General features: G+C 41.8%; 1 protein-coding gene across 4 annotated transcripts in view; it reads right to left on the bottom strand.

Moving 5' to 3' along the window:
* Positions 1 to 27,187, bottom strand: part of TTBK1 (tau tubulin kinase 1) — a 105,687-nt gene that overhangs the window by 72,715 nt on the left and 5,785 nt on the right. For all 4 annotated transcript variants that reach the window (XM_038131483.1, XM_038131484.1, XM_038131482.1 and 1 more), the window contains 2 exons: positions 16,579 to 16,737; positions 9,467 to 9,614 (listed from right to left, as the gene is read on the bottom strand). In XM_038131483.1, coding sequence (XP_037987411.1) covers positions 9,467 to 9,614; positions 16,579 to 16,686 — 256 coding nt within the window. In that variant the 5' untranslated portion in view covers positions 16,687 to 16,737. The remainder of the gene's footprint in view (positions 1 to 9,466; positions 9,615 to 16,578; positions 16,738 to 27,187) is intronic.

Genomic DNA, 27,187 nt, shown 5'->3' with positions numbered 1-27,187 from the left:
ACTGCACTAACTACCAGATGACACTTGCTCCTTAGACTGCTCTGCTCAATAGTCACCCAGATATTCCAGAGGGTCACAAGTTATACCATAGAAAATATGCTCTGTATCTGCATTTGTTTGTTACTAAAACAAAGCAAAAAACAGGGCAATATATAAAGAGTTTTGGCCAGTTAATTAACTAACACTGGAGGAATACATTGGCCCAATGTTCATAAGCACTGACTTGAGAAAAATTTCAGAGTGTTTTATTTTGTTCACAAGCATTTAGTTAAGGCAAAATTTTAATGTTCAGCCATAGAAAAATATTCTTTCTACTGCAGTCTTTTAACTACAATGACTATAATAATGCCCCATATAATATGGGGTAAGAAAGATTTCAGTCACTGAAATGGTCTTCACCACCCTTTTTCTGAAGAAACTTAAAAATTACAGTCAATAATTATGTTCTCATGTATAAGAACCCCTTCAACCCTTGGAGAGATATTCATCACCTTGTAGAGATATGATTAAAGTCCCCATTTGAATACTTTAAAACTTTCATTACATGAAAAGCTTTCATTACAAAGCCCCTAAAAGAACCTAAATTATGATCCTTTTTTGAGTCTATTTTTTCACAAGGATCAATTTCAAACTGGTGGACACAAATATTCATTCCAATCTTCTACTCATTTAAGTTCTTAAATATCCCTAATGTATTTTCAATGCAGCAATGAAACGAATCAAATAAATACTAAGAAGGAAATATGTGACATTATTGCTGCAATTTGAAGTTGGTTTTTTTTTGTAACAGACTCCATATTTCCTGTGTTTTCACCAGAAAACCAATAACCACTCTTTTCCACAAAGAAGTTAAAAATTTAATCTTTTAATTTTATGCTAAAATTCTGTGATTCATCTCCCTAGAGTAGCTGTCTCATTCCTATCAGTTCACCCAAAACACTGAAGTAACTTCTGCTGCATGAATTATCATAAATCTCATAGCAATTGTTACTCTTATTACTGTTACCTTACCAATTCTTGCATTTTCTCCTGCACAATACCAACATCACGAGTTCAGCAGGGCCACCAAGATGGTGGCAAGGAAAGGAAAATGTAACATTAACAAAAAGTGCCAGAGAACTGGGTTTGTTCAACCTTTAGGAAGGCAATAGAAGGAAAACTATCTGCTGGTTTCTTGTATTTTTGGGGTTCCCCAGACGGAGGAAGGAATGATGATTCCAACTCCATCTTCTTAGAAGGTTAATTTATTATTTCATGATATTATATCATATTAAAGAATACTATACTCAATTATACTAAAGAATACAGAAAGGATATTTATAGAAGGTCAACAAGAGAATAATGAAAACTCGTGACTCCTTCCAGAGTCCCAACACAGCTTGACCGTGATTGGTCATTAAGTCAAAACAGTTCACATGAAACGAATGAAACAACCATGTGTTGGATAAACAATCTCCAAACACATTCCAAAGCAGCAAAACACAGGAGAAGCAAATCAGATAATTATTGTTTTCCTTTTTCTCTGAGGCTTCTCAGCCTCCCAGGAGAAGAATCTTGGGCAAGGGGATTTTTCCAGAAAATATGATGGTGACACTGGTCCAAGCCACCTAACACAATAGTGCCAAGAAGATGAAGCCTGACTTTCCTCAGAGCTTGTCCTGGCTTTGTCTGGGCTGGAGCTCATTTTACTCCTGGCAGCTGTTATAGTGCTGGGTGTTGTATTTAGGATGAAAACAGTGTTGATAACACATGAGTGTTTAGGCTCTTGGTTAGTAGTCAAAGACTTTTCAGTGTTCCCCTGCTCTGCCAGTGAGGAGCTGCACAAGAAGCCAGGAGGGAGCTGTGAGAAACTGGAAAAGTTGATGTCTCAAGATATTTTAGGGTGCACATGTGTGGGGCAAGGGCAGGTTGGGCCTTGCCCTGGCAGTGCACCCCTAGAGCCAGCATCCCAGCCTGACAGAGCTGCCAATTGTCACACACCCCATCCCTGGAGCCCCTAACCCAGCTCCTAAGTGGCCAAATGACCAGAAGTCCCACCTGGGGGAAGGGCCCAGGAAGGCCAAGAGATATTTAAGGCTCAATATGTGACAAGCACATGTCTTGACCCTATCTCCTCTTGGAGTTTCTATCAGCTGAACATTGTTGGAACCCAGGAGTTGGCAGCTGTATGTGTCCTTCTCTGTATCATTTCTGTCCTTCCCTTTCTTCTTCTAATTCCCTCTTTTTGAGTAACTTAAAATCAAACAGGCTTTGAGTTTGTGAAGTTGAGTGGCCTAAGCCAATGCTCTGAGAAGTGTTTTGTTTTGACTGAATGCTGCTCCTAGCCTTTTGCCAAAGTTCTCTGGTTTTCTAAAGCTACCAGTAAAGCTATTTTGTTGTTTAGACCTCTTGAGAGGATCTTGTTGGTGTTTCTCCTGTGTGTCTAACTCAAGAGTGCATGAACAACCATAAGCCCTGCTAAAAGCTTCATTGAGAGAGTTTTTTGAGGCCTTGCAGGAGCACAGCTGGAACAGCTGACTGAATGGGCCAAAGGGATACTGCTTACCATGGGATGTCATCCTGGGTATAAAAACTGGGGCTGATTCACCAGGAGCCAGAGACCACTGCTCAGGAATGTGCTGGGCGTTGCTCAGAGGGTGGTGCATCGCTTGTACTTTTTGGGTTTTATTCCCCCCTTTTGTTTTCTTATCTCCCTTTTCATTACTACTGTTATTGTTCTTATTTCAATTAATTAACTGTTCTCATCTCAGCCCATGGGTTATATATTTTTGCACTCCTCCCCATGCCATGAGGGCAGGCGTGCTGAGTGAGCAGCTGAGTGGCACTTAGTGCCAGCCAGGGTTGACCCATGAGAGAAACACACAGAGATGCACTGGGCAAGAGCTGCAATATGGGAAGTCCCTATTAGATGCTATTTCTTTATTCCTCCATGAGGATGATGAAACCCTGGAACAGGAGCCTGAAGAGGCTGTGGGATCTCCATCTCTGGAGGTTATTCAAAACTTCACTGACAAAAGCCCAGAGCAAACAGATGTATTTCTTTTCTGCTTGGAGCATGAGGTTGTACTAGAGACCTCCAGAGGTCCTCCCTGAGAGCCTAAATTTTCTTCTGGATCTGTGCCACATACTGGGAAAAGCCCAAGTGCTTAGGTCACTAACCATAACACACTGCTGGGGTCTCTATGATATGCACAGCTATGGACATGTAGTTGTACAACTGCTCTCACTGGTATTTGGAAAGCTGCAGCTGTTTCCCAATGTTCTATATGTACATTTTACAGCTATCCTCTTCTTTATTTGCCTGTCAGTGTCAGGCTTATCAGCTTATCACAGGTTTTTGTATTTGGGGTATATTGAATTCACTTCTGTGCAAATATTGTAAAGAAATGGAGGATTCATCAGGACTAAAAAATGAAATGAGAGTTATTTTCATCATCTAACTTTACTTGGAAATGCTGCCTTTAGCTTGGCAGAGCTGGCTCACACAGACTTCTTTCCTCTGCAGTTATCAAGCTTCATCTCTGGCCAGACAAACCAACCAGACTTCAGGGACTTGTCAACTCAGCTGGACAAAGGAGTTTTGAACATGAAAGAAGACAAATTCTCTGCTGGAAGTAAGGCTTAAATAACTACATTACTCAACAGTAATCAGTTAGGATTTATCCAACTGGATTAAGCTTGATAGTGCTTCTGCAATAAATTAATGAACTAATGGACACAAAACCCAAAAGGTTGGTCATTGTCCCCTAATCAGTTTAAGGTAAAACTGCCTGACCTTGCACAGCATAATTTCCTCTAGTTGTTTCCCAAACGAACAACTTGGAATACTGATAATAGATCCCACACAGATCAAGGCACAATACTACTGGACCAACAATTCTACATAATCTCAGAAAAGTGTGGTTTAAATCCTTTTTCAGCCCTGCCATGACCTTCCCCCACCCAATGGCACCATAGTTAGCATAAAAATCGTGTGTAACAAATGCCAGTTCATTCAAGCACTTCCACATGGAAAAATGCTGTCACGGGTAGAGGGGCTCAAGTTACAGCAAGTCTGTGAATCTGCCACCCTGTGACAGCCTAAAAGCCTGACAAGGGCAATTTACTCTGCTTTCTGTCTAGTCTTTGCAGATAGCTTGCTTACATCCACCTAGAAAAATATTGTAGAAGCACATAAACTGTGTCTACAAAAGTAAAAGAAACTGAATCACAGAGCATTAAGGCATGACTTTAACACAAAAAACTCACATGTAGTAAAAGTAATGTAATTCACATGTAATAAGAACAAAAACTCCCTAGGACTAGTAAGTAAGAAAAGCAAGGCTCCTCTTCTTCCATTATTTTGCTAGCAAACTCTTATTTGTCCAACAGCAGCAATAAAGAGGGAACAAGCAGTACAGGATCTGCTGTAACAAAATCAAGTACTCAAAAACTACACTGCCTGTGACCAGGCTGCATCTTGCACAACTACTCAATATGCAGAAGATCTCTGCACTGCAGAATAATATTAATCAGAGTCCTACACAATGAAACTGGTTACACTGAAAAGAAGGCATTTACAAAGAAAAAAAACACACTGAAGAGAGCTTAGCAATATCTGGCAGCCAAGAGAGATCAAAAGCAAATACTCAGGGCCTTGTAACCTCACACCAGGGCAACATTGCCACTGCAGATAAACAGAAAACATTGCTCAGCACAAAAATAATCTGGCCATTTTAAATTACAATCTGCTAGGCTGCTCCAAAGAGAACCCGAGCATAGGAAACTGAATGTTGTGGCCACATCCATATTTAGAGAGCCTGTGGACCAGAAGGCACACAAACTGCACTCCTTGTGAGAGATCCTTTGCAGTGCTCTGGTCTCACAGGTCCCCAGGGTGCTCCCAGAGACACCTACCAAGAAGTGGGTAAGGACAGGGAGAATACCTCTGAATTCAAGACATCTGCTTCTGAGCCTCACACAGCCCCAGCTGAGCATCTAGAGAGAACACAATTCCTGGTTTGGCACCTACGGTACTTTCCAAACCTCTCTCTGCAGCAGCCCGCTGGATTTAATCAGGGACACTGGTTTACAATTTCAGCAATTAAGGTTTCTGTTAGAAAGGCAGACTGACAGGGACAGCCCAAGCCAAGCACCTTAAAAGCTATGCCAGAGCTCGTCTCACAGAGATGTGGCATTTTGATTAACCTCAAAGATCTCAGAGACAGGAAACTGAGTCCAGGTAGTACTGATGCTCATTTGCCATCTGAATATTGCTCCACAGTAAATCCAGCACTGAGAAAAAAATCACAGAGAGAGCAGGCAGGTCGCTGTCCATTTGTATTTCAAAGGGTTAGAAAATCATTGGAGAAATGGAAAAGCATCTGCTCATCCAGATGTGATAGTACTCTCCTTTCCATATGTTCAATGATAGGAAACCATCACATTTTTTCTCCTCATGATTCAAAAAACCAGGAGCCTCAGAGTCCTGGTTTACAGAAGCAATGAGGTTTTAAAGAAAGCCCCCATACTACCTTAAATCATCCCAACTACCACGTGTCAGTGTTCCCAGAGCAGCTTCGGGTCATGTAAGGTTTTCTCTGAGCAAACAGACCATGAAGTTCTATTTCAGGAGCACACCAAGTAGTCCCCAAACCCTAAATGTGAGTCCAAACCAACAAATGCACCCTCAGACAGGAGGGCAGATAAGAACTAACCTAAAGCAAAATCCCCCAAACCGATGAAGGTTAGCGTAAAATCCCCAAGCTATATCTGCTGGAGATGTACAGGCATGACCAACTGCTGCTACTCAATGATCTGCAGGTACTGCACTGCTCAGTAATGGGGACATTGCTTAAGAAGCTGAAACACAGAAAACCCAGCCAAAGCTGTTCTTGCTCTCTGGATATGCAAGTTACTCCTCCACTTAGCCATAAAAGATCTTATTTCCATTTACTTTTTAATGTATGTGATCCAAAGGCTTGTCTACACAGCAAAACACTGGCAGGTCCAACTAAACAGCAACTTCCTCTGCTGGAGACAACCTGCAGGAAGAGTTTTGTCAGGGCAGCTTAGGCTTGGTTTCAAAATGCTTGACTGCAAAATAGAAAATCCCAGTATGTTAAAATTGTGTGCAAATGGTACAATCACACACACCTCACTTAAAGATAGTTTTACAGTAGTGGTTAAGGTAATAAAATGAGGGCTTGGCACAAAAATAGTATTCTGACAGAGAAGCTGTATTCAAGCACAAATTCACAGTGCAGATGTGCCCTAACTATCCCTGAAACAGTTTCTGAATTTGTTATTGGTAAGATTTTCAACCCTAGTAGTGTAATTCTCTACTAGCTTCTCTAGGAGCAACAAGACAATGTAAGGCAAACACTGCTTCACAAGGATTAAAATAAAAAGCTATCTTGTGGTGCTCTGCTTAGGATTGGCCAGATAGAGTAGCACCAGACAGAATGTCCTGAGCTCTGCAAGTCCAGCCTGGACAAGGAAATATTCTACAGCAACTTTGTGGGACCAGAAGGTTTTGATTTTGACTAATAAAGTCTATGGAAGGCTAGAAAAAGACACAAATGTTGCTAAAAACTTATTGGGAAATGCTGCAACAACAGGAAACTGAGAGCTTCAGCTTATCACCTGCTGGAGCAAGAAACTCCATAAGCTGACTTCTCAATTGTGTTTCATCCAAAGCATAAAAGGGCACCATTGCTGGTGTTTCACAGACCTAAGACAGTGAACAGATTTGGAAGTTTGATCAGAAGACAACTTATGATCCTTGTAAGTAACAATGCAAGTTAGAAAGAACTTTGCCTTTGGGAAACATATTAATATCTAAACAGATGCAGAAAACTCACTATACGTCCAGAAAATTCAAATCAAGTGTGAGCAGAACAAAATGACTCGACAGAGCAGGTGAGAGATACTGACATGGCAGTGATCTCACACAGCCAAGCTCAAGTTGTCTCAGAGCCATTTGTTTTGGAAGGGACCTCTTGAGATCATGCAGTCCATGCCCCTGTTCAAGCAGGGACAGCTAGATCAGGTTGTCCATGGTCACTTCCAGCTGGGTTTTCAGTATCTCCAACCATCTCTCTGGGTAACCTGTTCCAGCACATGACCACCCTCACAGCAGAAAACTACGCATGGTTTTTATCAGAAGGTTCAGAGACATTCAGAGACATAGAGGAGTCATTACCTGACTGGCTCCCCAGCTGCTCTGTGTGGATTGCTAGTGCAGGAAGGACATTCTGAGGGACCTACCTGCAGCTGTGTTCCCCATGTGGCTATTCCACAAACTGTCCCAGAAAGCCTAACTGCTGGCAACAGCCTGCAGTCCACACCAACCAGGAGCTACAGCCCTCGAAGGTCAGGCTGTACCCAAACCAGGTCTGCAGTATGGGCCACTGGCCAACCTTCTCTATCCCAAACTGCTGAACTCTAGTAACTTGCAAGATTCTGATCACAAGCTCTGGAAAGAGAGCAGCTCATTCATTAGTCCCTTAAGGTTGGTGTGACGCCTAAATAGAAAATAATAAAGTTGCACTATTTGAGAGGGACTGCAATTTTCAATTCTACCCGAAAAGTACATAGGAATTTTAGAGAATATCGTTCCCTTGCTTTTCATCTGGAAATCCATGAACTGACTGTATCACCTATGATAATACCAAAAACTTACTCTACCCACCAACTGTTGGAAAAAGGCAGTATCTCCCTTTCTGAAATGTTTCTCACCTCTTTGCAACACTCCCAGCGAAAACATACACAATACGTGATTCCCCATGCTCTCAACCCAATTTCTTATTTTAACTTTACCATTTATTTCAGTAAAGCATTTGGGGATTAACCTTCAACCAAAAAAAGATAAATTCCTCACAGAACAGCTTGATTTGTAAAGACATGGCTGAAGTAATGTGTCATTCTTGCATGCAAGATGCACAGCCAATTCTGCTTCTTCAGTCTGTTCTGTCCCTTCCCTGAATATTTACTTTATCAAGGGGTTTTTCCTAGTTCCATATACCACCACTCCCTCTCCCCAGTTACCAGCATCATCCTGTACACAAACGTGGGTGTTTTTTCAAGCATTTGGTATTCTCAACAATCTTCCAGAAATAAACACAAGTATTAGTCAACTCCTTGCACATTTTCTGATGCTAGTCCTGGGGTGGCACTGGCCAGCATGACAGCATTGTCTCGTGGTACTCTAAAATCCATTGTTCCACACAGTCCTACCCTCAATTCAGAGCAGTTTGAAGTGTACAACCAAACAAAAAAAAATCTCAATCACAGCCTTACTTGCCCTCATGGCAGTGTGTTCAGACTTCAGACACCCACTCTGCTGTTTTCTGGGAGCTTGTGTATCCAGGCCTTTCACAGATCAACAAGTCCTCATAATGACCTGAGCTGGTTTCTCCTTTACACAGCTCAGCTTCATCTTTTACAATCCAGAGTATTCAAAAGAGGCCTTATGAGTCCTCCTCTTGGGAGAGCTAAAATGTGGGAAACTATTTGACCTTCAAAAATAATTCCCTGGCTTTTACCTAGAGGCAATCTGTCACAAACATTGAGTAACTCATTTCACAAGGCCTGCAACAGTCTCACCCTAGAATTCAATTCAATCTCTGGAGATTTTGTACAAAGGCAAAGGTACAGAATCATAGGGCCACAACATTATCTCTGAAGCATGAGCCATGCTGATAAGGATCCTATTCACTGCTTCAGCAGGTGTTTCCTCAGCCCAAATGGGAATCCTGCAGAAAGGAACATCCCTAAAAATGTATATTATACTATAACACATAAACTGTACCTGGCAATAGCTGGCTTTGCCTTGAAAAGGAAATCCATGCATGATGCCCTTCAGCCAACAGCAGTTCTCAGTTCCTCAAAGGCAGATTTAGAAATTCCTTGTTTACATCCCTCCATAGCAATCTTTTTTGTAGAAACCCCCTTCCTTCAGCCAGGAACAACTGCATCAAGACAGCTCCTTTCCACCCTCATTAAGAACAGGCACATCACTTCATGCTTTGCCTTCAGGACAGGGAGGTACATGAAAAATTAGCTAATAGTCAGTTTCCCTATACCTCCTGTTGTCCACTTTTTCCATTTCTTTATTAGTCAACCATTTTACTTGGAGACTCTGTCATGCTTCAGTGCTCCATGTCCTCTGGGAGGCAACCTCATTTTTTCAGTCAGATGCTGCTCCCTCTATTCCTTATTTTCTAATCAGTATCACTAGATTGCACAGACCGTGGACCAATAGTTCAGTCTATTGGTCCTCATTGTCCTTGTATCTCGGCAGACAAAATAGTCCCTGTTGTTGGATCTCAGTTGAGCTACAGAATGTAAAACTTTCTGAGCTGGACATGACATCACATATAAATGGAAGTCGGAGAGAAAACTATAAAAACCATTTGCAACTTTGGATTCTAATAGTTAACATGCACAGTGACTTGTAGTACTTCCAAAGGGCTTTTTGCCTTACCTTGCAGCTTCTTCAGGACTGCCACTTCCATCTTGAGAACTTGCTTGGGCTGCTGAGCTGATTCCACCTTCAAGGCCACATTCTCACGGGTCAGCAAATCCATTGCCTCATAGATCTCCCCAAAGCCACCTCCACCAATCTTCTTCAGCTGCAAAAGTACAAAGGGGTTGGTACAATGTACACCAGAGGGATCAGCAAGCTGCCTCTCACGAAGCCAGTTCCTTGACTGCGTAGGGAGAACAAGCTCAGCTCCCAATCTGTGCTGTGCCTGAATCCCTTCACTGCACAGCTTGGCAAAAGTCCAGCTACCCACTTGACAGTGCTATGTATAAATACTTTGCTCTAGCAAAAAAGAACAAGCCTAGCAAGCAATGACAGGTGATACTTTTAAAAGCAAATGGTAATGCCTATTGCCTCTATGATGTTCTTGCCAGAATTCAAGGAAAGACCCTTCAAGGAGATAGCAGAACCGCTGTCCAGACCATGACAGATGCAAACTGCCATTCCCCCCCAACAAATACATCTCTGCAGTAAAACATAACTATGGTAGTTGGAGCTAATCTTTCAAGAAATAAGTTGAATGAAGTTTACATCTCATTCAAAGGATTTTTAAAACAGAACAAAACATCCACTGGAATCTTTTACAAGATGCTTTACCTGCTCTGGTAGTGAAGTTACTTCAGTGTCACATTTCAAAGAGCTGCTAACAGCATTACCTCAGAACAGTTGTGTACAAGCCACCAGTACAACTCCATTCTTTCGCAGTCTCTTTTTCTCTTTAGTTTGAAACCCAACCAAATTATGCTTTTTGTGTCTCTGAGCAAAATTAAAGATGTTCCACAACAGCAATCCATCACTTCAGTCAACATAAACTCAAAGCTAAAGATGTCTAAGTTCCAGCATATTTGATATGTACCTTCTAGAGATAGATTGTCTGCCTGTTCTAGAGTAGCCTCCCATTCAGAGAGCAAGTCAGGATCCTCTGCCTTTCCTGGAAGGTGATTCCTTGATCCTCCTTCTGCTGAGACTTGACAGCATATGTGCACATAGTTATATATAATCATGTATACTAAAGACTCCTCATGTGTTGCAGGAGTCAATGTCTATGCCAGGAAAATAATTTTATATTTGTTTCTCTTAGATATATTTAAAACCTACTGTGCTGCCCAGAAGGAAATTCAGGTTTACAGCAGAGATAGATCAGGGCTCCCTTGATCTGTTTAGCACTTTCTCATTGAGCCAAGCTGCAGCCCTTCCCTTCAGCATTTTGTGTTCCCTCTGTCAACAACTGCTCTGCAAGTCCTGAGTGCCACTTCTTTCCAACAGCAGCAGTAACACTTAAGAGAGGAAAAGAAGTTTCAGTCAGGCAGGTAGTCAAAGACGGATCTTACACAATGTTTAATGAGGTTTAGATGACATTTTAGTGTCTTCTGTACCACCAAAGGCCTGTCCTGTGCATCTGTCCAGTTTGTTGAACAAAGGGCCCTGCCTACCAAGGAAAGGGTTTTTTTTCCTCCTAAAGTTGACCAAAATAATTTACTTTTCTGGCTCCCAGGTCAAGAAAAACAGTTCCACATGAAGAAGGAAGTGTTTTCCATATTAACAGCTTGACAGCCAGGCTTGTGTCTGAAGCTATTACTTGATAACCCTTTGAAAGCTGCTGTCCAGAGCAATTTCTTGTCATTTTTCCTCATGACCTTCCAAGGGGCTAAACAGGCATATTCATGCAGTAAACAGCCAATAACTAGGTCGCCACAGACTATTCATAAATTATTACAGTGCAGCCCTACTTCCACTTGGAAATTCACACTAAGTGAGCCGGCTATTAAAAATCTTTCTTTCGAAACAGTGCTACATTCAGCATAGCAACAACACGTCAGCTAATACCTCAAGATTTAGTACACAAGATCTTCTGTTGTCTGATATATTAATGAGAAAGGGAAAGGGACAGTAAAAGCTACAGAAGGCAAAAAGGTAAACTGGGAACTGCAGGGACAACATTGAGACTGCACACCTGGCAAAACAGCCAAACTGGAGGACAGACCATAAAGGTCTACAGAGAAACAAATGGGAGATCACATGAGATCAAGACCAAAGCTTTGCTGAATCAGAAAACTGATTTTATACACTCATTCCAGCCAATGGAAGGCTGTCAAAGCTGCCCTTGATTCCTTGCATCCTTCCAGTCTTATGGAAATTATTCTCTGGCATACTTTTCCCAGCACACCAGATGGTACCATCTATTCAACATCACCACTAGCACTGCCATACTTCTTGATTTTTAAGCAACATTGAGAGGGCATCAGCAGCCATTTCCTTTGCTTTGTTCCAGAGCAAGCTGTTGTAAGTCAAGGTCTTGGCTGAGGTCAGAAGCTTTTGTCAAATCCACTGCCTCATTGTCTGGGTGCTCCACAGGAGTTCACTTTCTTAGGTGAACTTGGGATAGCCTTCTGTTGCACACAAAGGAGAGATGGGCAGATACCACTCAAAAAACCCCAAACTAGTAATGAAACTGCAAACACAAAGTCAAGGAAGGGAATGAAACATCTAACTAGAATCACCTAAGTGGTAATCATGAGTCATCACCCATGTTAAGCCTCACTGCCTTGGGGATATTCTCTTCTGGTCCTGCTACTTACTGTTATGACTGGGATACAGGCTGCTAACACCAGCAGGATTCATTGCACCTAACTGCTCCTGGGTGAGCTGGGTGTCCAGGTGTCTAATCCAGGCTGTGGAATCAAGTGAATAGCTCATCTGATCAAACAGGTAGGTATTCGGACTTGGACACAGACAATCAGGAGTTACACAGGACATAGACGGCTCCCTTTGAAGTCTCCTTTAAATATTCTGAAATATTTTTGATTTATCCTGAAAAAGACTCTTGTAGCACAATCTTCCAAAGCCTACTAAAAAAAAAACCCAAAACAACAACAACACGCAGCCTTCTCACTAAGCAAAAATCAGTACTTTCAGACACACGTCAAAATACCAAGGCAACACACAACCCCAGCCAAAAATAAGCTTGAATACAAATTTAATATTTTATTCCAGAAGCATATATGACACCACTGCTCTGAACAAAGTCTGCCTTCCAAGGATATTATATAAAGACTAGACCTTGCCAGGGTAACATTCCAGGACCAAGGCAGGAATGGTTTGGTGTCAGGATTGGTGGCAATGTAAAGAAATGTGCACTCTACATGCAGGGCAAAGGACCAAATGGAAAGCCAGCAACCTTTAGTGAACTCAGCCAGGGTCAAGGCTGTCATCCACAGGCTTCAAAGATTTGACAAGATCAAACAGTGACCACTGTGGTTGTCTTCTAGGAGCACTTGTACAGCCAAGCCTGCAACTCCTGCAGCCCAATTCAATGGGCTACTTGATCCAGAAAAGGCCAGTAGGCCTCATCTGACATAACAGCTGAGGAAGAATTGACTCTTGTTCACCAAACTCTTCAGAGTCTACTCCACTTGCTTAAGAGGACTGGATCTGATCTCAAGGGAAATGAACTCATGTAAAACAGGTATGAACTGAGAAGCCAATCAAGAACTCAGCCAGCCACATTCTAAATCATCTGAAGACCTGTCAAAGCCCACTTAAAGCAATTCAGGGTGAGACCAAAACAGGCCCTAAGTCTGACAAAGAACTTTCCTTGTCCCAGGTTCCCTCTTGGAATAATAAATTGCCTTTCTAAACAAGACAAGGTACAGAATCCACTAAAGTTTTGTGGGGTTTCCAGCCAGGTTTCCAAAATAAACTGGAGAGCTTCAGATCAAGAAGCTCAGAAACCTGAAAGAAAACAAAACATGGATTGCACCTAGGAAAAGAACATACACATGTACAGGAGTCATCACTTGTGTTCAAAGCTCAGTGCAGGAGCTGCCAACTCTGTCTTGCTAATAAGTGTCAGTTGTGAATCCCCAGTAAAAGGCATTTATGTGAAATAAAGAGATACATCAAAATTCAGCTTTAACATCCATACCTAGTTCAAAGCAAGTACAAGTTACATTTCACTTTGTTCCCTCCCCTGAACAAAACTGTTCACATCATTCAGAGCACACGTGGATCAAGACCCTCTGGGGGCTCAGCAAAAGTCATGTGGTTCCAGTACTGCGTAAATTTCATCTAGTCAAAGCATCAAAAGTATCTGCAAGTAAAGAATGGTGACTAAAAAGAATACTTCTAAATCTCCAAGTTTTGATAAAAACCATAAGCACACCCTGTCCATGTCTTTTTTCATAAATAAGAACAAAAATGTTACTGCTGTCAGACAGCCAAACTTTACTGACTTCAAGTGACAGGAAAATGAACGACCAACAGGCTAACTGCAGAGAACGAGCATCTTCATTTGTCAAAGCTTTGTCAGCCAGCAGAAAGGAGAAAAGAAGGAAAGGAATTCAAGGAATACATTACACCAATCTAAAATTAGAAATTGGCTCAATAATGGAAGTATGCCAGCACTAAGAGCTACAAGGTTCAAGCAGATGCCCAGCCAGAGACAGTCGGAGACACTGGGAGGACAAATTACACAAAAGACCTTCTGGCAGTTGCACCCCAGCACCACATAAATATGCCACACACCTGCTTGAGCAGGATCCATCACCCACAGCAAAGATTGGGCCATAGAGCTGGCACATTCTGGGCTAGATTCAGAAAGATCTGTGACAAAAGGAAAAAAATGATCCTCCTGATACTACAGCTGTATGCTCACTTTAAAGTACAGTCCCTTTTTCCTTGGTCACTTGATACTCAGCTCTCCATTTCCTTGGGCCACCAGAAGTATTTTCAGAGATTTTCCAGATTATGACAAGCTTCCCCCAGCTCATGGTTCTGACTGGTCCCACACCAGCTTAAAGAAAGAGATAGGGCACAGAAGGCCTGCCTAAAAGGAAAGGGTCTGCACTTCACAGTTGTTTTTTTTTGGGGTGGGGAGAATGACTGTTCAATGAAGGTTCACAATGTACAAATCAGCTAGCACATGGTCAAATTCCCAGCTCTACTCAGAGCTGGGGAAAAGGATTTCTCATTGCTATTTACAGCCTTTAGCAAGTCATGTCATTTCTCAGAGCCTTCAAGTGGGGCAATGACCTCACTGCAGTATTTAAGGCTACTGTGAGACATTATGAAACATAAAAGGTTATTCCTCTAATTAGAGGTAGTTGTTGTTGGCAATACAGCTGCACATTTCTATCTTTTCTAAGGCAGAGTTAGTGGGTAGAGCTTCTAGTGGGCGCCAGTCACAGATTCATGCAACAAAGAAGCACTGAATCCCACCCTTAGTGCCTCTACCAACTTAAAAATTGGTTTGAAATGTTCCCTGTAAGCATCACCGAGCTTATTTTAGAATTTATTTGGAGTTTTTGATGCTTGTAAGAGTTCTGCTGTTGCCAAGAACAAAGTTACTTTGTTTAGACTTTGTTACAAAAATACTCCCATCATTTACAGAAGTTTTAGCACTCCTCTCTATGAAGGAGAAACTCCAGGATTGATGAATACGGAATGGTACAAGCTAAAGTTAGCCAAGGTAAAGGAGAACAGAGAATCCCAGAATCACAGAACTGTTTGGATTGGAAGAGACCTCTGCAGATAACCCAATCCAAGCCCTCTGCCTCGACAGGGTCACCTAGAGCTGGTGACACAAGAACCCATCCAGGTGGGTTTGGAATGTCTCCAGAGATGCAGACTCCACAGTCTCCCTAGGCAACCTGTTCCAATCCTCTGCCACCCTCAATGTAAACGAGTTCCTCCTCATGTTAAGGAGGAATGAGTATTAGCAATCGAGCACCTGAAGCAAAGGCATCAGGAGAGTGCTGAAATTCAGCTTGGCAAAGAACATGCACCAATCTGACCAAATTCAGGCTCTGGGGAAATTTCTATTTGTGCAGGGAGAGACAGATAAAAGCTGCAATCATTATTTTCTGAGACACTGGTAAGCACAGGGCATGTTTCAAGTCCCATACATCAGTTAACCTGTCCATGGATCATCCCTCCAAAACAAGTACATGTGCTCCAGTCCAGAGCTGCAGGAGCACAGCAAAGCTTTCCTTCAGCTATGACAGAAAGCTTTGGGAGGGGCAAAGGGGTTGTCTCCATTTTGGTGTCTAATCACAGAGAAAACTGAGCTTCTCCATCTGCTCTCAAGAATCCAGGAGAATGAAGAACAGTTTGAATTGCTTAAATATAAATAGGCTGCTCAGCAATTGGCCTGACAGAAAAGTGAAGTCTGAGGAGAATGCTGGAACAAAGTGAAAGAGAGGCAATGGGGAGCAACAAGAACAGGGCTGGGTCTAATGAAAGGATAATATTTTGTTTGAAGTGGGCTATTGAAAAATAACCTATCCACAGCCTGGAACTGAAGTGAATTCAGAGTCCCAAGCTTCTTTAGTCCTCTGCTGTCCACACTCCACTGCAAAACTCACAGGGCCACTGTACCACAGCCAGTCAGCATAAAGAACAACTCAGTGCTATTACTGCAAATCACTTGTAGTTCAAACTAGTGAGGCTTCTGCTGGGAGTGTAACAATTCAGAGAGTGCTGGTAATCCCAGTTAAAAATTGAGACAATGGCATACATGGGATTGAAATGTTTTTTTCAGCATTTTAAAAGCAAAGACTGTCCAGCTTGCACAATGGATAAGAAGAACTAAAACTCTTACCATATGATGACAATTTTAAGAAGTATCCCAATAAATTTACACCAGCTAATAACGAGCTAAAATGACCAGCTAGTTAATCATGGACTTTCTGACTCTTGAAGTAGCTGACATTCCAACCCAAAACATTTGGTTTTACATTATTTTATTGTAACGCAACTTATTTATAGTCATGTCTGTAGTATTCTTTGCCACAATAATTTGAAATCTAAGTTTCCTACTAAAACACTGTTCAATCTGCTGCAACAGCTCAATCCTACATAAAAATCCTTGGCAGATTTAGCGTTCTGAAAATACCACTCTAAAACCCTTTTTCTTGCAGTATCTTGCTGACATGTCAAACCCTACCACTCCACTGTTCCTTGCCAGAGGCCAGGATTAAGGAGGGAAGTTGCTGTACCACTTCAGGAGGAGAAGGAGGAGGTTTGTTTGGGCCATTAAAGCCAGAGCTACTCACCACTTTCCAGCGATCTTTGACCACGTAGTTGGTCGGGAGAATGTCGACCTGTTCCCCTCCACCACTCATGTTTGGTTCGTCCTTGATGACTGCTGCTAGGCACTGCATTTGCCAGCCAGAGAGTATTTCAGTAGCTCCCAGTTTATATGAGCCATTTATCTGGGGAAAAAAAAAAAGGGACAGGGGGAATGAATGACAAAATTATCACAGGTCGCGGTACAAGTACATGCTGCATTTCCACAGGTCTTGCTTATGACTCAATCGGAACAGCCTCTTAGGAAAGAAGGTAAACTCACCCTGCAAACACCTGAGCTCACTCCACGCATAACCTGACAGACACAACCCTGCTCCAAGTCAGCAGCACAAACCAAAGGGTGACAACCACCAGCTACACCGTGCAGGAGTCCAGGGCTCTTGGGCTTGACAGTGCAATGAGAATCCAACACCAGAATGTTACAAGGGCTCTTATTGTTACCAGGCAAAGAAGTCTTGCTTTAGCAGAGCAGCTGCTACCTCAGCAGCTTTTATGGCTTGCACTGGATGACATCCAACACAAATCAGAAAGGTTTGCCAGGTATTGCATTCAATAAGCCTAAAAAGTCTGAACAGGGGAGAAGGACTGTACAGGGCCAGGGTTACAGACACATCACTGTAATGAACAGCCAAGCAGAGCAGATGGGGAACGTTAGAAAAGGCTTCAGCCAGGCACAAGTTAGTCCTCCTCATACCCTACACACAGTGCTAAAGATGATCAAATTAAAATACAGAGAGATAACTTGTGCCTGTGGTGTTCATCTTGCCCCTTTTTCCCGCCTTTATATAGAGCTCCAGATAGCCTATGTTGATATTAATTTTAAGGGTCTTTTGTTATAAATCTTCAGCAAAAATTACTTTCAGAAACACATTAACTCCACTTTCCTAGAAGAAAATGAATGAAACAGGCCTAATAAAAGATCTTGCTCAGATATGTTACTGGCTTTAGAAGTAGGCTGTATCTTTTACTAAGCATGGATCTTGGCAATTCTATTGTCATTCCCTAAAAATATGAATATCTTCCTTTCTAAAAATGAGTGCTACTGTAGCACTTTGGTTGCAAACTTAGATTAATAACATAAATACCAAATTAAAAAAAAATACTAGAGCTGGTCACTCAACCATCGTATTTCTTCAGGTTCAAAAAAAGGCAAAAAAAGTTACCAGTTAATTGTGAACTCAAGCAGAAAAAATAACTCATTCCCTAGCAATAAAAGGACTGAGAGGGAAGGCTGTGAAGGGGCCAGCACGTAGTGTGCACAAGGAAGCAGCAGACAGAAGTATGTCAAAAGTGCAAGACAAAGGATGATCAAAAAAACATGAACAAAAGATCTCAAAGAGATCTTATAAAACTCTTCACAAAAGAAAATTTCATTCCAGATATAGAAGATAACTACATGAAAAAAAGAGCAGCAGACTAACTCAGCAAGAGGGCTGCTGAGAAATGTTCAATCCAACATCTGCTAAAGGACAATCAAAATAATAGAAGAGAAATAAGAAAAAACTGGGTATTAAAGAGATTCAGAAGAAAGGTGCTGCAAAATGTTCCAAATTCTCACTGAAAGAGTCCTGCATCTGTATGGGGTAGTTGTGCTTTCAATCATTGGGTACAGAAGTAAGAAATTGGAAAGAAAAAGTACCTGCTGTGTTTGGCAGCACAACATTTGTGCTTCTTCTCCTAATGAGCAAGTGGAATGCCATTCCCAAGTTCCTTTATGCTCACCAGAACACCTGAACCAGCCATCCCTAAACTACCAGTGAGCACTGAGCACGCAACCTCCCTGCACATCTCCTCAGGAGCCACAGGACAGAGAACCCCTGCAAAAATCTCCCTTAATGTTGGCTTTTCTTCTGGTATTTAAGGACAAGTTAGTTGATTATAGATTGCCCCAAACTTTCAACATTACAAACAATAATAAGACACAGAAATAAGTATCCTCTCCCTACTCTCGAAGGTCTCACATCACTTTAGTGATGCACCTGCATAGTAAGATTTCAGTCTGGTGACTGTGGTTGAAAGTAATCCCAAGGAATAATTTTAGAGGAGAGACTGAGCATGAAAGTCCATGAGCACTCAAAGCCAGGCAAGGTACAATCGCTTTCCCTGGTGCACTATTCCACTTTCCTTTATCACAATTTTAATACATGTGTACAAAGATATCATGTCTGTTATTTAAAGGAATCTGGCTTTGAAATAGAATAAAATCCTCCTGGGCAATACCATGAATAGCAGCCATTTGGCAATATGGAATTACAGAACTAAGTTTACAGATACGCTCTGGTATCACCAGAGTAATTCAGCCAAAGCAAATGCCAATTTAATTATAATCTGAAATGAATTCCAAGCTGTTTTAGACCACAGTAGCAGCACAAATCTAAACCTTATTCCTGAGGTAGAACAAATACTGCAGATACATGCTCAGGCCTATGGGCCAAGCACTACCAACATCCATAGCAAGACACAACACATCAACCTAAAAACCCAGGAGGGTCACAAGGGGCAGAAGAAGCAATGAAGGTACTTTTGTGCAGCACAAAAGGGAAGAGGCAAGAGATGGTCAGTGGGAGAGTGGTAAGGAAGTACCTCTCCTTCCCAGTACACAGCAGAGAGCATCATTTCTGCATGTTAAATGTTACCCAAGCATCTTAAACCCCGACGCTGCACCACTCTCCTTACCTTTGAAATGTACAACTATTGAATATAAAGAGCCCTAAGCTAAAGTACAGTGACTGTGAAAACAAGAACTTTCAGTTTGTCTTTTCCTGTAGGAAATGGACAAGATGTCAAGAAATTCTTGTACCCCTGTCCCATGAAATCATGCAAGGGAGTTGAGCAAGCCTAAGATACTCTAAAACTGCCTTCCTAGAAATAGCAAGTGAAGCACCAAGGAAAGCAGCTGAGAAATAAACAGTGACACCAGTAGGACCAAACTCCATCTCTTGGCCAACCTCAGCATGGAGAAGTGTGAAATCAGCTCTTCCACACTGATATCTCCTTCAGCCAACTATATAAACTTTACAAACACACAAACTTTATAGCTTTATAAATTTAGTCATGGCATTTATAATAAAAGAAATGCAAAAAAACCCATGTTCACCAGTTTATCTAAAGTGGCAGAGAACAGTCTAAAGAGTCGTTTTATATGCCTTTCCAGCTTTTATTCTCTATCCTAGATACCCATTCCTAGCCAACTCAGGTCAGGATACTGGCCTAGATGGATCTGTGGTATGACTCAGTACGGCTTGACTTGTGTTTTGGTGAGGTACTTTCAGCAGAAGGAGTGTATATATAATATATACATCTTCTTTAGCTCTTCAAGGTGGCCAAAGAACAAAAAATAAAGAATCAATGGGAAAAAGTCTCATATACACAGCCCAACCACTTTTACAAGGTTCTCTTTCATACAAGCAAATTTTTAAACAGCTTTATTGGAATAAAAATATTTCCTAATTTTACAGGATTATAGCATTCCTAAACTTATAAATACCAAGCACACCCTGTAGGAATTCCTAATGAATATATGAGATCTTTGCTATGTTGGCTTGCTTCAGTCCCAGTGTACCACAGTTGGAGTGCTCAAAATACAACCCACTCACACCAAGCTCAAAACTCATCAGACACAAGGTGGTTATTAAACAGCAGAACAAAGTTATGGAATTCTGTCTCTCACCACCTAAGGGTCTTAATCTCACTGTGGAGGAATTGCAATATCCCACTTCATTTCATAAGGACACATCCTTACTTCTGGAAGTCTATAAATTAGAACACTTTAGACTGCTGTAACCCATGACCCTTTTTACTTGATCAAATTCCCCACCATGAACCAGCTCAGGAGCATGATCCACCCTAAGAGTGGATCCCAGAGGTGTTATGGAACGTTGATGTAAACTCCAGCCTTTTTTGTGTGAGACAAAGTTGGATAACTGCAAAACCAAAAGAAGTAGCCAAATCAACTGCAGTCTAGAAATCAGGTCAATCTCCCTGTCCAATACCTGCATGAGAGGAACAACCAAAAAATAGTTGCAAATAAAATTTAAGCATAATTTAGATGTTCCCAATATGAACATGAATGAAACAGATGGGCTGGGGAATAACATGAGACTATAACAAGTAGGGCTGAGAATGCTTAGAAGGAAACAAAAAACAGTGGGGTTTCCAAGTCCCACTGCTCAGCAGCACGAGGGCTCAGTTAATGGCACCAGTAGCTGCATGGACTCAGCGTCCCTCACTGTTTTCCAACATCATCTCCATCCAGCACACAATACCAACCATAAAAATTAAATCACTGTTTGAAACAAACAAAAAGCCCTTACATCTTTGTACCATGCACTAGCATTCGGTTATCAGGGTAGGAATGTGTATAACAGTACAGGAAAATAAGCTGATTTAAAAAAATACAGTGCACTGGACTAACAGCCCCTCAGCCCCGGAATACACCATACTCCCTGCTGAACTTGAAACAGCAATGAAAAACAAGCCATACACTGTTAGGGTAGGTCTGACAGCAGGAGCTCATAAGGTTCTGAATTACTCCTTGAAGACATCTCCCTTCACTGCCTGCCCCTGCTGCAGCAAACCCCACTTAGAGAGCAGGCTCAACTCCTATCAGCTGCAGCCTAAAGCCTCCTCTGTGACATATTCTCCTCATAGGCAGGGAAGGGCACCAGCCTTAGAAATTCTGGACTTGCTGTTCACAGCATTTCACTTCTGTAAAAATCAAAACATCTAAAGGTGATGTTGCAAGATTCTGGGACTGTTTTTCATCTTTGAGTGGTTTATGACCATTAGGGAGTAACTGGGAAAAACAAACAAAAAAAGCTGCAATCAAGACAGATTGCAATCAATCAAGGTCCAGATTCTCTGCTAACACGAGGCTGCACTGAGCAGAACATACATATTAAACACAGTAACAGATGCACCTTGACAGCATTATTATGGCTACCCAGTTGCACAGCTAACTGAATTATCACTGCCTGCACAGTGAAAGTAACAGCATAGGACTAGAGGAAATCAAACAAAACCCCCAAACAAACACCACCACACTGCCAGAGACTGCATTCACACACGTTACAGAGCAGTCAGACACACCAGTCATTTCTGTGCCAAACCCACCTATCTGCAGGGAGAATCAGCACAGGTAATTATGACAACAAATCATTAGAAACACACACCAGATAAGCACGCCTACACTGCCAGGGGTTTATGTGATCCTAATCCTCCCCAAATACATCTCAGCAGTCAAAGCAAAACAATGGGGAGCAGGACAATTTGAAAGGAAAGTCTATTATTATCTTCCACCAATCTCCTTGATAGAGTTGCTCCAAATTTGAAACAAGCAGAATATTAAATCCAACTCCAGGAAATCCCTCTGATATCATAACCAGCTCAACCTCCACTAATTTAACAAGCAAGCATTATGGTTTGCTTACAATGAACATTTAACTGCAGCTTAAGTATCTGTACCTGCAAAATCAATATAAATCACTACTGAAAAGCTTGAGTAGTCTGCTGGCAGCCAAAACAAATATATCTGAATAAAAGCAAGAACTAAGCAGAGGCTGTACTTATGATATCAGACTCAACCTACACCGGACACACAAGGGTATGTTGTCATCATCTGATCCTGGATCAGAGTGTGACCAGATCCTCAGGTAATTCAGAATGTCTCATTAGGCACATCCTCTTCCTTCTCTCTGCTTTTGTGCAGAGCCTTTTATTCATCTTCCATCAAATGTGGCCATCCCAAGACAATTTTCAGACTGGTCAACAGGACCTTCCCCGAGTCCTTTTTTTTGAAGAGCAGGATTTTATCTTGAAAAAACCACTCAGGCACACAGCAAACTGATAACATCTGTTGCTCAATGGTCTTCTTATAACCTATTGTATCAGGTTATTAAAGGGCCCACAGCCTAAGATCAAACATTTTAAACCTCCATTCCAGAGAAAGCTGCGTTCATCTTACCCACTCAAAAATTTTTATGATAGATGCAGTCACCATAACCATCAAGTATTAAATAAACTTGTCAAAAAGTCCTTTAGAGGTTAGGACTATAACAGTAAGTTCCTGATGAGAGATTTTAAAATTTGATTCAAATTCTGGAAGACAGAGTATTTTGCTAGGAAAATTCATGTATTTATAGATTTGCCATGTAGACTTCATGTTACCAAGCACTTTCATAATAAAAATTAGCATAAGTGGGGCAACTGCCACTTGCTGCACTGATGTCATATCAGACTAAATGGGACAAAATTTTTTCAGTCTTCAAGCCCAATGCTGATCACAACAGATATTCTATTTGTTATTACACAGAAGAGGTTTCCTGGGACTGACAAAAACATGACAAATCACGCCAACTGTTAGTCACTTAACTCATCCTTCTACAGCCCATTTCCCCATTTTTGTAAGGAACTCTTCTCCCTAGTTGGAGCATGCTCAGGGAAGCAGGTTCATCTTTCCTCTGCTGCCTGCAAATCTACAGTTTCGTTCTCTGATCTTCTGTCTCATCCCTTTTAGTTTGCCGACAGCTGGCTAAGGAAACTTTCCAGCTTGAGCATTCAGGAACCACTCTGGGAGTCACACTGGCACCACTGGACTTTTGCGCCCTTACAGGCTGTGTTCCTCTCGTGCTCTTAGTGCCCCTTGCACGTGCCTCTTGGTAAATGGGGATATTTGGTCTGGGGTTTTCTCCTGTTTTATGTGGGCTCCACAGTCTCTGGATGAACCAGCCAGCCAGCCCTACATGTCCCCATGCCCTTTTTTTGGCAAAGGGGTGGCACCAGTTCATGGCCCCTTGGCTGGGGGCCATTTCCTGCCATCCAGAGCACAACCTGCAGCTCCCACTGCAGCCGCACACCTGCACCAGGCGTGTTCCTCAAGAGTTCTTCCTTGATCTTAATTCATCTCACCTGCTAATGTAGTAAAAGGAAAAAGAAAACAATTTTGAGGTGTTGAACCACTGTCCTTCTACAACATTATTACAAATAACAAACTTAGCAGAATTGAAACTAACAAGATTACCACAGCATAGAGTCCAAGGTTATAGATTCCCATGCACAAATACTTGAATGATTCCCCACACAAAATCATGAAGGATTCTCAGAAGCCAGTTATTTATCAACTGGTTGATCATCACTACTTGTTTGATGTGAGAATGGCATATTCAGTTTTCCTTACCTAAATCTTTAACAGCAAACTAAGAACACAATAAAACAGTACATGGACCTTCAATGCACAGGTTCCAATTTGGATTTCCTAAAGAATGCCTCAATTAACACTTCACTTCCAGGCTGTATATAATGTACCTGCACTTCAGGGGGAGTGATACCACTGAGCAGACTTTGCTCTTTTTACTCTGTGCATACAGAAAAGATACTGCATCAAGTGTTCACACACATCCAGTAAGCTGGACACCACTGGAATTTAAGTTCCTGTTAGCTAAACGCCTTCCAAAGAGAGTTTGTGATTCTCTGGAGCCATCCATACCTTTTGTACTTTGTTAGCTATTGCCTCTGCTCCCCCTGGGGCTTTTTCATGAAACCATCCAGCCAGAATGATTAAATATTTCTTTGGCAGAATCAGTTTTACCTCAATTGTCCCTCTCCATCACCATTTTGGGTTGCTTCCCACTTTTCCCACCGTCTCTCTTCTTCTGTTGAGCAGTCCTTCTTATACATAGTCCTGGAGTCTGTCAAATTTGGCCTTTGACTCTGGTCATTGCCACAACAGCACCTTGTCCCAGAGGCTGCCTGGCCACAGCCTTTACAGCAGCACTGGGCTGGGTAATTCCTACAGATTCCCACAGTGCCTCTCGTGTGGGCTGGGAACGCATCACAGCAATTTCTGCAGGTAACTTTACTGACTCTAGCAAATTGCATATTTCCTCTCCACTATACACTCTTCCCTGCTGATATGGAAAACCCCCATTCTTTCCATAAGACTCTTGCTGCATGACCCAACCCAAAAGCACACCGAGAGTCCATACAGATGTCATTTTCCTTTGAAAAGAGTTGGTGCAGGAATAATGTAACAGCTCAAGCTGGTGCCTCTGAGGAAGAGTCTCCAACAAAGGAATCCCTGGGATACTGCACCCTCACAGTCTGTGCACTGCTTCCAGGGGTGGTATTTAGTCTATGCAAGAACATCCTAGTTAAAGATACAAAAATTCTTGTATGTGCAAGCGTGGTCTGTTTAATTCTTTTCTGCACTGCTTTGTGTGAGTCAGTTTCCAAGGAACAAGGGTTGCCAAGATTATGGAGAGCTCTACAAGCTGGTCAGGGCTGATTCTATAAAAACCATTTCCCCATGTGCTGAGAATGCCATCTAGTTCACAACTGTCAGTACCTGCCTGCACTCTCCCAGAACATGCAAACAATTGCTTCCCATCCAGGAGTTTTCCTCTCTGTGGAGTTAGGCAGCTCTATGACTGAGCTCTATGCCTTCTCCTTCTGCTATCAGATTTTACACCATATTGTTGAGTCAGGGAAAAAACCCTAAAAACCAACAAAACCCCCAATACAAACAATCAAAAACACACCAGTAAAATCCCCAACAAAACTTTAAAATCTCTTCTTCTGGACTGATTCATTGACACAAACAACATTTATACTTTGATCCTTAATTTTCCAGTGATATGCCAAGTAACTGGATTCTGAGAATTTCCTATTACAGAACTAATATGGTCAGAACTTGTTTCTATAAAAAAGCATCATAAACCTTATGCCATCTTTTAATGTAAAAATGATTTTCTATTCATAGCTGTAGTAAAGTATTGGAAAAGTAAATTTTGTACGTGACTTGGTCAATGCTCATAGCAATTCTTCAAACCTATCTCAACCTGAAATGAGTAATTGTGCATTCTGTGCTCAGCTTGCCAGAGTAAGCTGGCTCCTGGTGAATGCTTCTAATAATAAATACTCCACAGACAGAACAATTACTGGTTCAAGTCCAGCCTGGGATGTTTGGAAGGGGAAAAAATGTATATAATCTCATCCCAATCAGAAACACAGACAGCAAGGTTAAAGAAAATGCGTTTTGCAAAAGAAGCAACAAACACACCAGAAATACCAGCTTCTGAGCTGCCACCAGACTTGAAAAGAAGCTGCAGGACCTATGCAACCAGATAGCTCTGAGCCCTGGAAACCAAATAGCTCCTGTCATTTCCCCCAGATAACTGTCACAAGAGTGACAAACTACTTGACTACCTGCCCTTTGCATTTCCACCTTTTACATTTTCTTTTTTGTCCTGTGGGCTCACTGGACAAAGCCCCATAAGCCTTGTCTCTGCTTGAGAAGAAACCACTCCTTATTTCTTCACAGAAATGGGGAAGAGCAGAAAGAAAAAAAGTGCATCTTCAACAAAATGCTTCTTAATACAACCAAACTCACGCTTAGGCATCTATGAATAAGCCATGGAGGTCATGAACACAGAGCAGAGCACTGCTACAGAGAGAAGCACAACAACAACAAAAAAAAAAAAAAAAAAAAAATAGGGAGGCAATTCTGTCCTTGCCTATTGGTGAGAGACAGCAGAGACTGGTAGAGTCCAGTAATCCGTGCCTCATGGCTGCTAAAAATCCTGAATCAGAAAAAAACGCTGGAAGGTGTCTTAAGTGCTTTCCACCTGAAAACTAAACTCTCTAAAATGCATGGAACTTAGCCCAAAGAAACCCCCAAAAGCAAGGGAATGTAGTGGAGAAGTACTTCTCCATTATGAAAATTTAAGAAACTGAAGGGCTCTGACATTCTAGCTCACCTTCTGCTAGAAGAAGAAACCTGACCACGGCAAATTAGTTTTTCATGGGTGTTTTCTTTAAGGACAGGATCTGGAACAAAAAAGAGGGTGGATTCTCTTCTTCAGACCAAGGTTGGGCACCTCTAAGAAGGCATGCTTTAGCTACTATCAATTTTACTAAAAGCAAAAACACAAAAAAAAAACCCCAAACCCAAAACCCACCCCAAAATCACATTTTGGGTACTTAGATGCTAATGAATGAAAGGTGAGAATTAATGGGAGCGCTGTTACACCATATTACCTACACTACCCCATAAATCCTACAGACCCCAGTGCTGGATCCACAGCTTCAGGTTCCTAATTGGCGAATCTAAAAATCTGCCTGAAATGAAGAGAAACAGTTATCCTCTCTCCTTCCAGCTCAGAACTCATGCATGTAGGATTCCACCATGGGCCAGTGGGCCACCATGGGTTCAGTGACCTGTACTAGCAGAAAAATTATTCCTCTTCCTAATAAATAAGAGCATTTCCTTGGCTTAGAGCTTCCCGAATTGGTTCACTGTAGGGTCAGTCAAACGCAAGCGGCAGCACAACAGAGGAGCAGACCTCAGATCCATTTCAGCTTCAGTCAAGCTGTGCTCTGTGTTTGTCTCCACAGCAGGAAGCTCTTGGCCTTCTGTGAGATGACAAGATTCAGTCCCTTCTGCTTAAAAACAGCAACTCTGGAGTTACTGGAGTAACTCTGCCTGAGGCTGACCTTTTTTATTTTTTTCCCCAAAGATAACAAAATTTAAATAAATCAGTTAGTTTTGAAAAAATTACTTGCACAACTCCTAAACTAGTA

This window comes from Motacilla alba, chromosome 3 (assembly GCF_015832195.1).
Source record: "Motacilla alba alba isolate MOTALB_02 chromosome 3, Motacilla_alba_V1.0_pri, whole genome shotgun sequence".
Taxonomy (NCBI): Eukaryota; Metazoa; Chordata; class Aves; order Passeriformes; family Motacillidae; genus Motacilla; species Motacilla alba.
The sequence above is the reverse complement of the archived record's forward strand: the minus strand, read 5'-3'. Positions and strand labels throughout refer to the sequence as shown.